General features: G+C 39.7%; 1 protein-coding gene across 9 annotated transcripts in view; it reads left to right on the plus strand.

The window, feature by feature from the left end:
* The window catches only part of SIPA1L2 (signal induced proliferation associated 1 like 2), a 213,455-nt gene that overhangs the window by 137,383 nt on the left and 59,922 nt on the right, over positions 1 to 16,150 (plus strand). For all 9 annotated transcript variants that reach the window (XM_049108922.1, XM_025448672.3, XM_025448673.3 and 6 more), the window contains 2 exons: positions 7,450 to 7,607; positions 12,812 to 13,388. In XM_049108922.1, coding sequence (XP_048964879.1) covers positions 7,450 to 7,607; positions 12,812 to 13,388 — 735 coding nt within the window. The remainder of the gene's footprint in view (positions 1 to 7,449; positions 7,608 to 12,811; positions 13,389 to 16,150) is intronic.

A 16,150-nucleotide genomic window follows, 5' to 3' on the forward strand; every position in this document is an offset into this window, starting at 1 on the left:
CTTAATTTAGACCAGTGCATTTGTCCACCGGATATTTGTGAATCATTCAGTAATTAAGCTCTGTGTGAGTTGTTGCTCGGAAAACTAATAGGGCTTACTCAGGCCAAGAAATCCGTCTGTGCGTTAGCAGAAGCAGAGCCAGTGCCTTTTGACCCCAGTAATCAAGTGTTCAGACCACAGAACCCTTCCAACTCCCTAATTACTTGAGCCACTGCACTCCAAGCTGGACTGGCCCCCATCATTTCCCAGATGGCAGCCTCTGGAATTCTGAAGTCTGCTGGACTTTGCTGTTAGCAGACCTCAAACAAGGCTTTCCCTGCCTCCTTCCTATTGCATGGTAATTAAAATGTATGGGTTTATGAGTTTTCTGTACCTGACTTATTTTTCTCCACTGAAACTGTCCTTAAAGTCTTATACACAAAAAAGGAGATGGAAGGATGGACATTAGGGAGTGGGGATGGAAATTTCCCAAACCGGAAATTTAAAAACAAAACAAACAAACAAAAAAACCCCACAAATCCCCTGTAAGTTGATACTATACATTGCAGACTCTGTAGCTTAAAGACTTCCTTGGTTACCTCTTTGTTGTTTTTTAAAACTTGAGTGAGAATCCATGACATTAAGTTATACTAATGGATTAGAGGTAGAAAACTGTAAAATTGTTTGTTTTACTTTTTTAATGAGTACCCTTATTGTGCCTGGGACATATATGATCCTGTATATGGTCCACTGGGAAATCTGTGTATGGAATGCTATGTGGGCAAGTATTCATAATATAAAGGGGATGGTGAAGAATGGACATAAGAGTCAGTGGATGTATTCTAAACTTGCCATAGCCAGACACTTGCCTTGTGTCTTTGGGTAAGATCTTATCCTCTCAAGAAATTAGGTAATTATATAATAAGGACATGGTTTGGATGGCCAGCAGTGGCTTCTTGGAAAACTGTGTTAAGAAGGATTCTAGGGTAGCACCCTGGCTCAGATGGAAAGAATGTTGTATTTTATAGCTGGGGGATGTGGCACACACGATGCCTAGACTAGATGATACACAGCATGTCCCTCTTAGTGTCAGATTTCTGTGATTCTGGGCCCTGTTTGAGGCTTCCTGCTTCTAGATAGAAAAACAGCTTCAACAGAAAAATGTAGTTGTTAACAGAGCAAGAATTCTGAAGCCATACTATCTGGATTCGAATCCCAGCTACTAGTTTTGTGATCTTGGGCAATTTTTTTTATGATCTAGTTTCCTTTATCCATGAATGCAAGGACTTTATATTTTTTCTTCATTGAGGTGTCCCTGTACACCAAGAACCATATCCCAAACATGGTAGGCAGGCGGTAAACACTAGTTCAAAGAATAAATGAACCTTTTGTAGACAGTGGCTGAAATTAGGTGAGCCATACATATAAGGCATTTACTGGTGCCTGGCACAGAATGTGCTCAGTAAGTTTTAATTGCTGATACTATTTCATCATATATTAGATAGCGCAAGTCTTTTAGATGACTTAATTTGCATTTTATTTTCCTGTTCCCAATCCTGAAGCTCTGTTATGAGACAGTAAGGCCTAGATAGTTAAGAAAGTAAGGGGCTAATTTATCAGAAATTTCAGAAAATTATTTTTACTTTGGCATTTAATATTTTGCTAATCTCAGTTTGTTACCAGAATATTCTGTTTGTAGATAAATGTTGCCAGTGTGCAATCTTGGAACATGTACTGTCCAAATTTGGTATGGGTTATACTGGCCCTCTGCACATCTCCCATTCTCCTCACCCATGCCTGCAGATTATGTTCATCCCAGGGGTGGAAATGTCTGACATGACTCTCTGGGCTCATGAGTGCAGTTGGAAGCCACAGAACTTAGCAAAGTTAGCTGGCCTGTACATGAATTGTGCCTGTAACTTTGGCCTCATTAGCACCATGGTATTTGTGACTATTTAACTGGTCCAGACTCGTCCCCATCAGATATAATTTCTTATGTTTGTTCTTATAATAAATCAAGCTGAAAGCTGATTCTAAGATGTATTAAAAGTCTTGAGAGAGTTTACCACTGTTGCAAAAGAGTTCAGTGTTTGGAATGTATGACTCTTACAAAGAAAACCTAGGCAGCCCCAGGGAACGATAAGAGAGCCCGCTCTTGGAGTGGTTTCCCTCTTCCCTGAAGACCCATCTGTCTCTCTGAGCCAGTCTGGTGGTTGGATTCCTTTTCCCAGGGCTGTCTCCCCTGTATGCTTCCCTTCTACTTGTCCTGTAGCCAAATCATAGATTAGCTATCATGACATATTATCAGTGGAAAAAACATGAGTTAGCTTCAGAATTCACTTGGGCAGAGACCTTTTCTTAAATGTAAGCATATAAAATGGATAAAGGTAGCATGGTGCCTAGCACATGTAGTTTTTTTTTTTTTTTTTAAGTACATGCATAAAGTTAGATAGAGCTCCCCTGCTAGCAAGGGTTATCCAAGCCTCTAGGAGGTCCCTAAGGAATTAGGCCAAGTCCCTAGGTCTCTGAGATTCCATTTGAAGAATACTGGCATTAGCCTAGGGACAGACTTGACCTCTACAGCGGTAACGGAGAACACAGCTTGTTAGGTTTGAGCCAACCTGGAAGCCTTTCTCTATATAATTTGGATAGATGGCTGACCTATCTTGAGGGGTGTATGCACTTGGTTCTGTAAGTCCCTAATTGGAACTGCTAAGGAACCATTCATATACAGGAGAAATATATCTCATTAAGTACTGTACGAGTAGGTCCTGACTGCATTTGGGTTCACCTATAAATAATAATAATATGGAACATTTTGGAAGAATAAAATGCTTATTCAGCGTTCTGTGATCAGATTTATCCCCAGGCCCTAAATAAGAATGTGTACTTATCCCAGATAATAAACGTGACAGCTTACAGTAGGGTGGGTACTACCAGGTATCAGAAATAATTGTATCTTCATAATCCTCCTCTTCTCTTCATTATGTTATTAATTAAATCACAAAATCTACATTCTTCGTTTGTTTCTATTTATCCATTTGCAGAAGAATACTCAGCTTTGCTAGCCTAACTGATTTGAACATTGACTCTTCCTATTGGTGAAATACAGTTTTACATATTTTATATTAAATGTTTTACATAATATTTTTATATTGGTTATATAAAGTAAGTCCACGATGAATCCTTGAGATGGCAGTTAAACTTGATATGATTTGCGAAAAGAGCGGTTAACCTAGCTTTCACTTTTGTGGGGAGTGGGTAGGCGAGACTTTTCCTCTCTGAATACAAGCCTTTTGAATTTATGTGATCATGTGTGTAGGTTTCCCTCTTTCTTATTAGACTTCTGATCTACATTCAAATTTCTACTTTTCATAGGAAAATCTAGATAATCTCTTAAAAATCAAAACCAAAACCTAACCACTGGTGTTGAGTCTTGAGTGTAGAGTACATGAGGGTGTAGGATGTGTATGTGTGTGTGTGTGTGTGTGTGTGTTGTGTGTTGTGTGCACACATGCAGAATTAAGAGGATCAAAAAAAAAATTAAGAGGGTCTCTGAAGAGAGAGAAGCTGACCCTCTGTGTGAGAGGGAGAAACTTCCCAGGCAAGAGGGTAGCAAGAGCAAAGTGCCTGTGACAGAAACAGACTGACCTGTTGGAGAGGCAAGGTGACTCTCTGGGAGGTGGGGATGGGTGACAAGTCAGAGAGTTAGGAAGGATACACTCAAAGGAGTCTTGGTCAACACTATTCCTGGGACAGGACTTTAGATTCCAACCCAAGGACCAAGATCCAGAACTTGTGATTGGTTTTTATGGGGATACCTTTAATTTCTTGCTCAGTTCTGGGTTCGTCTCTTTGAATTTTGGAACACATAAGATAATCATTACATGATGCAGTTTTCTCTTTGAAATCATGCAAATTTTCACGTATTTGCTTCTTGAGACAGGAGACTGTCTCTGGAGATCAGCCTTTTCCAGTTTCAAATTAAACTCTCTCTTCACGAATTCTGACTCTTAGGCACTTGTGAGCCACATCCATCTTCATTTCTTTCATACTGTGCAGGCTGCTCCTCCCCGCCCCCCGCCCCCTGCCGCCCAGAATGAGGTGTGCAAAATGCTTTCTTTACCTTACTATGCTGAGAGAAAATGAACAAACGAGCCTGTTTGCATAGAGGCTACTAGATCTGCCCTAGTTCAACTTTATACCAGTCTAGATCTGAGTGTGGTTACCTGACACTTTTCACTGGCTTTTGATTGTTGCCTTGAGTTAAAACTGGTCCTTTAAAGCCCCAATGTTTGGTTAGGGAATTGAGAATTACCCCAATGGCTGCTATTTCTGTAGCATCTGGATGATTTTTGCCATGGCATTGGGTGAAGAATCACATTTCACTTTTCTTGTCATAACAAGAGCTTTTATTCTTATTTCACTGCTTGAATCAAGCATTGGAAATTCTGTAGGATTGACTGTGTAAATCTGTCTAACACAGTACTGATTAACTCATTCTCACAAGGGTGGTTCTCTGGGCACTGAGAAGTGTTAGGAGCTTCACATCTAGAAGGAGGGGTCAGCACTAGAAGCCACCATTCCTTACTTCCCTGACAAAGTGCCAGACATGTATTCTTCATAATCCAGGGGCTTGCCTTCATAACTTGCTGGGCTGCCATACCCTTTCTCCTTCCAATTCTGGACTTCGATTACACAGAATTTCACTCACCATTTAGAAAAAAACCCTAAATAATAACTAAAGAAAATATTTACCTTTAGATAAGAAGTCTGAGGAATTATTGAGGTTATTTAATGTTTTGGCAGAGTCCGGGAAAGCAGTGAAAGATATTTCTGTTAACTTTCCAGATGTTATTTTTCTTTAGCATTTGAACAAATTAATGGACAAGGTGTTAATTTTTCTTATTTTTTTCTCCTACAAAGAACTTCAGATTTTACTCTTCTTAATGAATCTCCTCTAATTCTCCGCCTCTCCCCCTCCCCCCATCCTGCTCCCCACACTTTATTGTTTTGCCAAGAACATTTTGTGACCCTTGTTCAACTAACTAGACTATTAAAAACATTTTTGGCCCATTTTATAAAGCCAAAGAATATGCTTAAAAAAGGGACATGTTGTTGAGGGAACCAGCCTTTTAAGTGGTGCTTTCAGTATTCCTGTGATGTGAAGTATAGAACTGGACCTAACGGTTTCTGGACAAAGAGAAAATGGAGGAAGCACAGACTGATGAGTTCGTGCTTACCCCACAAGTTTAATTGAGAGGGCTGGCCCAAGGTGAAGTGCAGCACAGCAGCCACGTAGGCAGGAGGGGTGCAGAATTCACTGTGTGGCCTTGGCCATCACAAGAACCATCTTGCACTCATCAATCTGAGAACTCTTGTGTTTCAAAGATCTTGAGTAAAGTATTGTGTCAACTGTTGTGATCCGTGTTGAACAGAGAAGTTGAACACAGTGTTAGGTATTTGATTATATATATATATATATATATATATATATATATATATATATATTTTTTTTTTTTTTTTTTTTTTTTTTTTTTACTTTTTCATTTGCTCCTTTTTTTCCCCTTGTCTTCTAAGGAATATCTGAATCCTGTGTTTCAGCTATTGTGGAAATGAGAGAAGAACATCTTAACCTAGTACAGTCTCTAGCTTGTCAGTGATGTTTGTTTTAGATATTTATCCTTGCTTTTTTTTTTCTTTCCTTGACATGAAATATTTATTGTGGTTATCATCTGTGTCCACTGTAATAAGGGTAAATAATCACACAGTGTATAGGACCTGGTTTGCTACTGATTTTTTTGCGTGAGTCTGAAATGGCGCATTTTAACTTAAGTATTTAGCAAACATTTTTAAAGCTACAGATGGCTCATTGGGTCTGTATTAACATATATGAGTATATGTTCCAAAACTTCACCCAAACAGGAAAGCGACCTTTTTGTGTGTGACTTGAACTGTGGTGGCTACTTAAATGGGAGTTTTTCAGCATATGAATCAGTGATTTAACTGGCATATCAGAGAACTCTGGAAGAAGGAACATTTCATCCCCGCATTTCCAGACCTTTTATCGCACTAAATCACAAGTCAGGGGCCTGACAATGAAATCCTTTTTGTATCTGGGTTGAAAAGGCTTTAAGAGTTGAACTCAATGCTCTTTATGGTGAGGTATGTTCTGTAGGTGCCAAATAAATTTAAGAGCAAGCTTGTTGTCTTTGTTATTGCTAGTAAAGAGAGATTTACTACCTGAGATTATCTCATTCCTGTGGTGACATCATCAGCTCCTATAAAGATTATTGTATCTATTAAAACTGAAGATCACAAACTTTGTGGACACAGATACTGTGGTTTTACTTGCATCGACTTAGAGAGTGCTTTGTGTATGGCTTCATCGACATATATTCAGAGGTGTGATCACAGTTTTATTGCACAGTATGATGTGGCTGGGATCCTGTATCTACCACTTACTTATGCCTTCAGCAAATGTGTAATGGGTGTTGGCTATGCCCTGTGCAGGCCATCAGAGATAGGGAATCAGAAGTCAGCAGGACGCTTCTCCTGCCCGCCCGCCCCCCCCCCACCCAAGATCATGATTTGATGCAGGAGAAGTAAATTGACAATTAGCACAGTTCTATTACCACTAATGTTAATAGAGGTAGACCTGGGTGTATGGGTGGAGTGCCAGTATAGACTTGCTGGGAAAGATCCTTACAGGTGAGGAGATACCTAAGTCAGAGCCCTGAGCTGTCTAGGAGCAACTTGGGGCAAAGGGAGACCCGTTTCAGGAACATGAAAAGTGAAAGTGTGGTTAAAATGTTGCTGCTCAAATAATAATAGCAATAATGATAATAATAATAAATAAAGTGTTACTGCTCTAGGGTTCCTTGTCTTCTGTCACATTTGTAATTTGTAAGTTGAGTTTTCTAGCTATTATTCTGGTAGAATTCTGTGTTTCTGAATTACATGTGAAAGGCCAGATTTCAGTTAATTAGTTTGAATATATTAGCCACCAAAGTAACAGTCTTTCTGTGTTGCTGTTGCAGACTTGCCTGTGGAGGAGCAATAGGTGAAGGCCCCAACACACTGGTGTAGGGTTTTTAGCAAACCTGTACCCTCTCCTGGACTCTCTCTCCTTGCTTTAAGTTGAAGAGCTTAGGCTATAAAATTCTTGAAAACATTTGAGTGCCAAAGTGTTATTATTACAGGGTGTGGAAACTCAAGATGAAAAGGAGTCGAATTTTAAAGTGGAAGAGATTAACTTAGTTAGGCTTTGCTTTCCATAGACACTTCGGACGCAGCCCATTCTGCTCTTCCCGGGTCACATGGAGGAGCACTGACTTTCAAAGAAGCACTCTGGCTTTCAGAATCAGTCCTTTAAAATAGAAAGATGAGCAAGTGGTATATATTGGCACATTTTGTCTGTACAGAAAATTGCGTTTGTAACCCCATGTGTATTCTCATTCTCAACCACAGCTTCTGAGGAAAAGGCATATTGGAAATGACATTGTGACCATTGTCTTCCAAGAGCCTGGAGCACTTCCTTTTACTCCAAGAAGCATCCGATCCCACTTCCAGCACGTCTTTGTCATAGTCAGAGTACACAATCCGTGCACCGAAAACGTGTGTTACAGGTGAGCCAGCAGTCCTGCGCTTGGACTCTGTCAGCTATATTTCAGCAGCACACCTTCTCCTGAAATATCTTTGTTTTCCAATTATTATCTCTAACCCCATCATTATCCTTTTTTCTTTTGCTAATTATATTTCCACTGTCTTCACTCAGGTACTTGCTGTACAAAGTAACTGCCTCCTTCCCGTTTCGAAAAGTGAAATGCCTAGCAGTTCAAAATTGTAGATTATGCATTTCCTCAATTTTCCCCTTAAAAACTGCATCCAGCCCCTGCCGGAACCATAGCTTAATTGATACCAGCCTTGGAGGTGGATGATGTGGCCATTTCGGTTCTTCCTGAGCAGAAGTAATTACTGTGGTGGGAAAACCTTGCTTCTCATCCAAGATTTTGGAAACACTCACCCCCACAGGGCTCCTGAGACCAGGAGTTGATGCTTGTGTTGGTGACTTCAAAGAGCCATACTTGTGCCGCAGAATCCCTAGCCTGTTTCTGACTTTTCCTTTCCCCTCCCCACAGACTCTTTTGTAGGAAGTAGTTGCCCCTGGAAGATCATGTCTTACGGGGTAAAAGAGTGGGTGTCTGACCTAAGTTTAGAATCCAGCGCTGCTGCCTGCGGTGCTTTGTACAAGTTATTTAATGCTTTGGAACCTTTCATTCCTTCTCTTAAATTTGAGGATAATAGTACCTACATCAGAGTGTAGAATAAATAGCAGAAATTATGCAGAACACCCATTAGAGTTCCTAGCAGTCACCAAAGATTATTTCCCTTTATTATCCTAAAACAGTAAGTGCTGTTTCAGCTGCCTCCTGGGCCAAGCTGGGGCTCATGTGTGTGCACTGGGAGGGGATGGGAAGATGGGGAAGACTGTAAAGGATGTTCTCCTAAAGGCAGAGAAACTAGTCTGTGTGTTAGATGTGGCTGTTTTACAGGCCTGCCCCACGCCTAGCCCATCTCAAAGGAACACAGAGTCTATAAACTAGTACTTCCTAGCCTGAATGTTGCCTCACAGCTTGTTAAATGCAGTCATTCTCCCACCCTACTGAGGTACAGTGTGCTAGTATCAGACTTGTAGTTGGCCTGAGCATCGGTGAGTTTCCCTCCCACGGTGATTCCTTAGTCACATCTGGGTAAAGACCACTGACCTGAATGCTCAGAACTACTTTCAAAAAATGAGATTAAAAAAAAAAAGAGAGAAACAAAAACCATAACATCCATGCTATAAAACAGATTGACGTTGATACAAACATGGTAAGTTGGATTATTCTTCTGAGATCTCACCCAATGAATGGTAATTATGAAGAATAATCTTAAATGAACCTTCCTAATGGATTGGAAACTTAAGCCTAAGGCTTTATGGAATTTGGTGTTATTTTATTGGCTGCTATTTTTAGGTCAAATCAAGTATTTTTAATTACTTTCCCTTATAGTTTATACTGATGTCAGGAGATGGTTCATGAGCACCAAAAATCTTAAAAGTTATCAGTAATGTCTATTTTTACTTGTTTCAGATTTTCTGGTTTTAATAAAATTACTAGGGAGGGATATTGAAACCAGTATTGGACTAGATGTAGATCTTACCTTTAAACAAAGTAGATTGTGTACTGTATTCTATGATAGATGGTAGCATTGTGCAAATCATTCGACTATGGAGTCGTTGGTCTTTAAGAAACCACGTTGTTATCATTAAATTACCATTTGCTAATGAGATTCAAATATGAAGTCAGTAGCGTGCCTCAAATTTTGGGAAGTGCCTCATAAACATTTGTACTGATCATGCTTAAAAACTTCATGAGTATCCCACAACGACTCAGTAATAATCTTCTTGAATACTATAGTCAAATCAATTCCATAACATTTTATAAAGCCATATTAACTCTGTCACATGGAATAAGGTACAGTGCTTAGATTTTCCAAAAACACCTTATAGGGCTCTTCCATATGCCATTCCTCAAAACACACCAGAGACAAAATAAATTCATTAAAATCATTTCCAAGGAAATGATAAAATATAGTCCAGGTCTACTATTCTCTAAATTGCTATGTCTTAACCCATGGATGCATCTTGAAGAAGACTAAATAAATCACATGCACCTCAGGGAACCCCCACAAATACTGTTTCTCTGATGAGCTTTGTGCACGTGTTGAGTGGTTGGCACGTTCTGACTGATGAGGACCTACAGGACTGCTTAGTTTAGATCCATAGTCTAGACTCACTGTCAGTTGAGGTGACTTTCTCCTGTAAGAACTGTCATGACTGGCAAGTCCAGAAAGGTAGAAAGGCATGCTCTCACTTTAGAAAGGTAGTCTGAGGTGCCTCCCACAGATGCAGCAGAGTTCCCAAGAAGTGAGGCTGGGTCTACTAGAGCCTGGGGAGAGACAATGAGGTAGCATCTCCAAAGCTCCATGTACTCTGAAATCTTAAAAAAGCAAACTTAACTAATTGCATCTTTCTTTAGACAAGATGCTTTAATTTTACTAGCAATAGCTATTGCAGAGCTAACCTTGAGGGATTTATGTGTTTGTATACTTTCCAAGATAAACTCTTTGCAAAATGCATCCCATGGTAACTTAATGAGTAAACTTCTTGCTATGTAGGTTCGGTAGTGTGAGATGGTATCTACCGAGAGCGATGGCTTCCTCTTTAGAAAATCTAATATGTAGTCCCTCTGGACAAAAATTAGATGATAGTATTACATAAATGACTAAAATAGTGATTGTTTGTGATAGTAATAATGATAAAATAGTTTGCATAATAATAGCTTTACCTGCATTACTTGGTTTCATGCTCACCATGGCCTTTTGAGAATGGCACTCATTCTCCATGTTACAGATGAGGAAACTGAGACATGGAGGGATTAAGTTGCTAGCTCAGAGCCTCTCAGCAGGCAGTAGAGCTGGCATCCCAAACAGGGCATGGCATCTGCTCATCACTTTGTTCTCCCCAAACCCTTTAACTTGTATATCAGGGAATGCTCATTTCTGTGTTGCTGCTTTCAGTGGAGGGTCTTATCTTTAGATATACCATCAAGTTATTTGGGTAAAATAAGATTCTGAGGAGCACCTGGGTGGCTCAGTTGGTTAAATCATCCAACTCTTGATTTCTGCTCAGGCCATGATCTCAGAGTCATGGGATTGAGGCCCATTACAGGCTCTGTGCTCAGTGGGGAGTCTGCTTGAGATTCTCTTTCTCCCTTTCCTCCCCTGTCCAGTCCTGCTAATGCGTGGGTATGGTATGCTCACTCTCTCTCAAATAAATAAATAAAATCTTTAAAATAAACACAAAAGAAAGAAATTCTGAAATATATTCTTGCGTCAACCCATTGAAAATCATCTAAATCTAGCCAAGGAATATTCCTCTGACCTCAACTCTGTTTGAAAGAATTATATATACTTCTGTAACCAGCAATCTCTAATTGATCTCCATTCCATAATATCATAGTGATCCTGGAATAGCCAGACCTGAATTCTGGATACTTTTCATGTACAATTTGGATCTGAGATGCCCAGGATTTTAGTTGATCAAGAAGTTAATATACTGTATGTAGTGGAGAGAACTTCCAGTTAGATATTAGGGTCAGTAATTTGGGGCAAAAACAATTGCCCTGTTTTTTTTTTTTTAAACAATTGCCCTTTTATAAGATACTTCCCTTTATCCACTATGGAGCTCTACAGTGAGATCTTTTTTTGGAACACAGTTAGATATAAAAAGTTTTCCCTGATGCTTTGGCTTAAATGCCTACAGGTAGTCAAAGTAGCTTGAGATCCATAGAACAAGGTACAAAAAAGTAATCCTGCAAAGTGTCACATGAGATTGGGCCACCTGAGCCTTCGGTGAGTACAGTTCTTTCAGGACTTTGTGCTGATTACTGGAAGAAACAATTTTGGGGAGGTGATAACATGAGTTTACTGGGATGGCAGGTCCCAGTGTGCAGATAGGCCATGGGAGCTCACTGACTAGTGTAAAGGAGAAGCAACAATATGTGGTTAGCATTATCTCAAGTCCAGACAGGTAGCTTTGTGACAGTCTCTGAAGATTAAAATGTGAGGACAAATTAATTCCTACTCAGTCTAGAATGTCCACTCTCAGGGTAGTATCAAGAGGAAAATGAGTCAAGGATGAGGTGGGTCCCAAAGATACTTCAGCCTCTATAGCATTTTTAAGGCCTTTCTTTGTGGACACAGTCAAGTATGCCCTATCACTGTCTGGTTTAGTGTATTCACTGCCATCCCTGAATGAATTAGGTGCCTCTGTCCCAAAGAGAATCAGCCTTTCCCTCCCCTTTCATACCAGCTACAGCTCCATGCAGACAGTCTGCCCAGCTTCCCAGAAGTGACTCACTCTCCTGAAGAGTGCAGATTAAAGCAAAGGTGAGAGAGATCTGGAGACTGTTCTTTTTAAGAATCTAACCAACCACTTTCCAGAAGAGGAGCCCACACCTAACAGAACAAATTTGGACAGAATTATTTCATTCCTTTGTTCACCATGTTCAAAATTTTCAGTAACAATGAAGATGAAGTATAGATCACTTCATTTCAATGTAGAAAATATCAGCGCAGGCAGACATGAGATTAGTACTGATGCTGAGTTTCCTCTGAAACTCTGGGTTTCCCTTCCCACTGTTGATCCATTACCCTCTATCTAAGTCAGCTGGAGAAGCCGTGACAAAGTACCCACAAGCAGGTTGGTTTTAAACAACTGATATTTATTTCTTACAGTTCTGGAATCTAGAAGTCCAGGATTAAGCTGTTGGGAGATTTGGCTTCTCCAGGGGCCTCTCTTTGGCTTATAGATAGTTGCCTTCTTGTTGGGTCCTCCAGTGGTCTTTCTTCTATGAACATGTGCCCCTGGTATCTCTCTGTGTGTCCAAATCTCCTTTTAAAAGGACACCAGTTAGATTGGATTGGAGCCTAATGACCTCATTTTGACCTAATAAAAAATAAGGCTTTATGGTTCTATCTACAAGTACAGATACATTCCAAATTACTTGGGTTCAATACAAATTTTAAGGAGACGTAACTCCACCTATAACACCCCACATCTACTAAGTTTGAAAAACAAACAAGCAAACAAACACTGGATATCCAGAAATTAGTATGACAAAAAGCTACAAAGTAGATGGCATGAGTTGTATGGGTATATGTCACATTTCTGAAGGCAAATATTATGGAATTACAGCTCATTTTGTTTCCTGTTTTTCTTTCTCAGTGTTGGAGTTTCTAGATCAAAAGATGTGCCACCTTTTGGTCCACCAATTCCCAAAGGAGTAACTTTTCCAAAGTCAGCAGTATTTCGGGACTTCCTTTTAGCCAAAGTAATCAATGCAGAAAATGCAGCCCATAAATCAGAAAAGTTTCGAGCGATGGCCACTCGAACAAGGCAAGAGTACTTGAAGGATCTGGCGGAGAACTTTGTCACGACCGCCACTGTGGATACCTCTGTGAAATTCAGCTTCATTACACTGGGTGCAAAGAAAAAGGAGAAAGTAAAGCCAAGGAAGGATGCCCATCTGTTCAGTGTCGGAGCAATCATGTGGCATGTAATAGCTCGGGACTTTGGCCAGTCTGCTGACATTGAATGTCTTCTTGGGATTTCCAATGAATTCATAATGTTGATTGAAAAGGATTCCAAGAACGTTGTATTTAACTGTTCCTGCAGGGACGTCATTGGGTGGACATCTGGATTAATGAGTATCAAAGTGTTTTACGAGAGAGGGGAATGTATCCTTTTGTCCTCAGTGGATAACTGTGCTGAAGACATCAGGGAAATTGTCCAGCGATTAGGAGTAAGTACAGGTTTTGTGTTTCTACCATCCTAGGTCTTTAATAACAGATTATATGGGCTTCACTGTGGAAATTGTACCACGATTTTGGCACCTAGAGAATGAATTATTATTTCATGTGGCTACAGGGCTTAATTCTGAATACTGTGTCCATTTGAGCAGGTGCTAAATATGAGTGGTAGAGAAGCACCTGTTACAAACCATTTGGAAAGGAAAAGTTAGACAACTTCCAAAAGGGAACATCAGGATGTATTTTTATGGTATCTGAAAGAAAAAAAAGTCTAGATAATATATCTGTGTGTAGAGACTGCCACGTCAGTACTCTTCTAGGGGAGATTAATGGGCATACAGTTGCCATTGGCCCTATGAATGACTGTGTCCTCTTTGCGACTTCAATTCTGTGTTTATACAGCAGGCATTTTTCTTTAGTCTACCAGATTCAATATATTATTAATCTCTAGCCACAGTTTCTTCATCAAGTTTTATAGAATTACCCTTTGAAACTTTAAGAAAAATCAGTCATAAAACATTTTTCTTAAATATTATTTTAGTACAGAACTCCTAAATGATATCCACAGTGTGTAACAGTTAAAATTTCTGATCCTGATTTTCACACAGAAAGATCCAGATTTTAGTTTGTCTGTCAAACCAGTTATAAAAATAAATCAAATATATACTGTAAGAACCCAAATGTGCTTTGACAAAAGAATTTCTCATGTTTAAATCTCCCCCCAAGGGGATGGACATTTCAGTTTTTAGAAAAGATTTAGTCAATTATGGATCATGAAAAAAGAACTTATACCTATTCCCTGTCCCATTTCCTCCCACTAAATATAAATCTCCCCTTTGTTATTTGAGACCACGTATTAGAGACAATACAATCAAGTCAGTATCTGCTAGCCTTGGAGAAATAATGTAATTATTTGTAGACACTATTTACAGGAACAGACCTCAGTGTGTTCAATAGTATTATTGAGTGTATGTGCATAAACATAGATGTGATTTGGGGATGATTAAGTATGTGATTAGTTTATGTGTCTGGAGAATTGAGTTATCTTTGTGAGTTTCAGGACGCACTATGCTTTTGATAATGTCATAAATACTTCTTTTTAGGAAATCCACTTAGTCATTACAATCTGTGCTCCTGAAAATACAACACAAATAAACACCACTTCACCAATCACTAAAATGCACATTTCATAGGTCCTTACCCATTCACTGTCTTGGAGATCCCGTTCTACCATTTTCCTAGAAAAGCAGTGGTATGGCTAATGTGATGGAGTTGCCTAATGTCTGGATTATGTTAGAGGAAATGTATTGTGTGTCTAAGATGACTTGCAGCAGGAGATTTTGGACACAAACCAACCCACAGACAGTTTTGAAGGATTAGAACATAAGATTGGTACAGGGTAGTAGCAACAGAAATGCAAAGAAAGAGGATGCTGCATTCATAGTGCAGATTTGGGGGAATGAGTGCTAGTCGGCAGGCGGTAGATTCAGTGTGCATTTAATAGTGGTGGAAACTGAAATTAAAGGTGTCTATTATGTAGGTAGAGACCCAGGAGGAATGAGAGCTTACCCCTAAAGGGATATTCGTGTGCAATCTGTGACCCATTCTCAGGGACCTACTCTCAGAAGAGCCCCTGCTTGGTTAAGTGCTCTGCTGTCACCATCTTGAAATTCTAGTCTTTGCCCAGGGGCCCTGCATTTTTATTTTGCACTGGGCCCCACCAATTATGTGGCCAGCCCTGGGTAGGTACATGGATAAGAAGCCACCATTCTCCTATGATTATTGAGTCCATGTGAGTATGTAAGGAACTCCAAATAACTGATCCTTTACCCTTTGAAAATGTTAAGAAGCAAGGAACAGAAGGGATAAAGAGATAGCAAAAAACAAAAGTAGGGCAGGTAGCAGGTATTTGGAAGAAATAAGCAGGAGAGAGACATAGGTCTTAGGAAAGGATTGTTCACTCTTTAGTCTGATACATAGATGTTAAATTTCAACTGAAAATTGCATTAATATTGGAAAGAAGGCAAGGCATACGTCATACATATGCAGACTTTTGGTAGGAGAATATAGTTGAAACAAAATTGAAAAAAAAGGAAAATTCTATTCAGGTTGTACATATTACAAAAGTATTTTTCCAACAATTTCCAGTTAGTTCAGTTCATAACTTTGCAAGCCTCAATCTTTGAAAACTTCAACACTAACACCAATAATACCATGCCCCATTTTTCCTGAGCTGCCAGCTGTCCTGTGTGTCTATGGGACATTGATGGGATAGGCCACATGTGTGCCCCTGTGGGTAACCATGGAAACAGACAGTGGACATACACTGAGCCCAGCCCAGTCCTACAGCTGTACTTACACTTGTAATTCTTATTAAATAGGAATCTGTGTATTCCAAGCGTGTTTCATGGAAATGCAGCATTTATTAAACTGCAACTTTATACATTAGCTCTGTGCTTTAGGGGATTATGGGTATGATACTTCCTGACTTTAAATTTCCCATAAATAAGTAATGCCTTAGTCATCAAATGACATTTCATGAGCCCGTGTTTTTTCTTTCTGTGCATGTAAGTTACTCTCAGTAAGCACTTTTGAGGGTGGCATTAACTAATTATCAGTGCTTTAGTGCACTGCGAGGGACACAGACCTTTCTTCCATGTTCCTTTTTGTGATACAGCTGTAGACGCACGCTCTTGGGGGAGGGTCAGAGCACTGAAGCTGCTTGTGTTTGGGGTTCCCCTTGGCCCCCAAAGGA

Source organism: Canis lupus, chromosome 4, assembly GCF_003254725.2.
Source record: "Canis lupus dingo isolate Sandy chromosome 4, ASM325472v2, whole genome shotgun sequence".
Taxonomy (NCBI): Eukaryota; Metazoa; Chordata; class Mammalia; order Carnivora; family Canidae; genus Canis; species Canis lupus.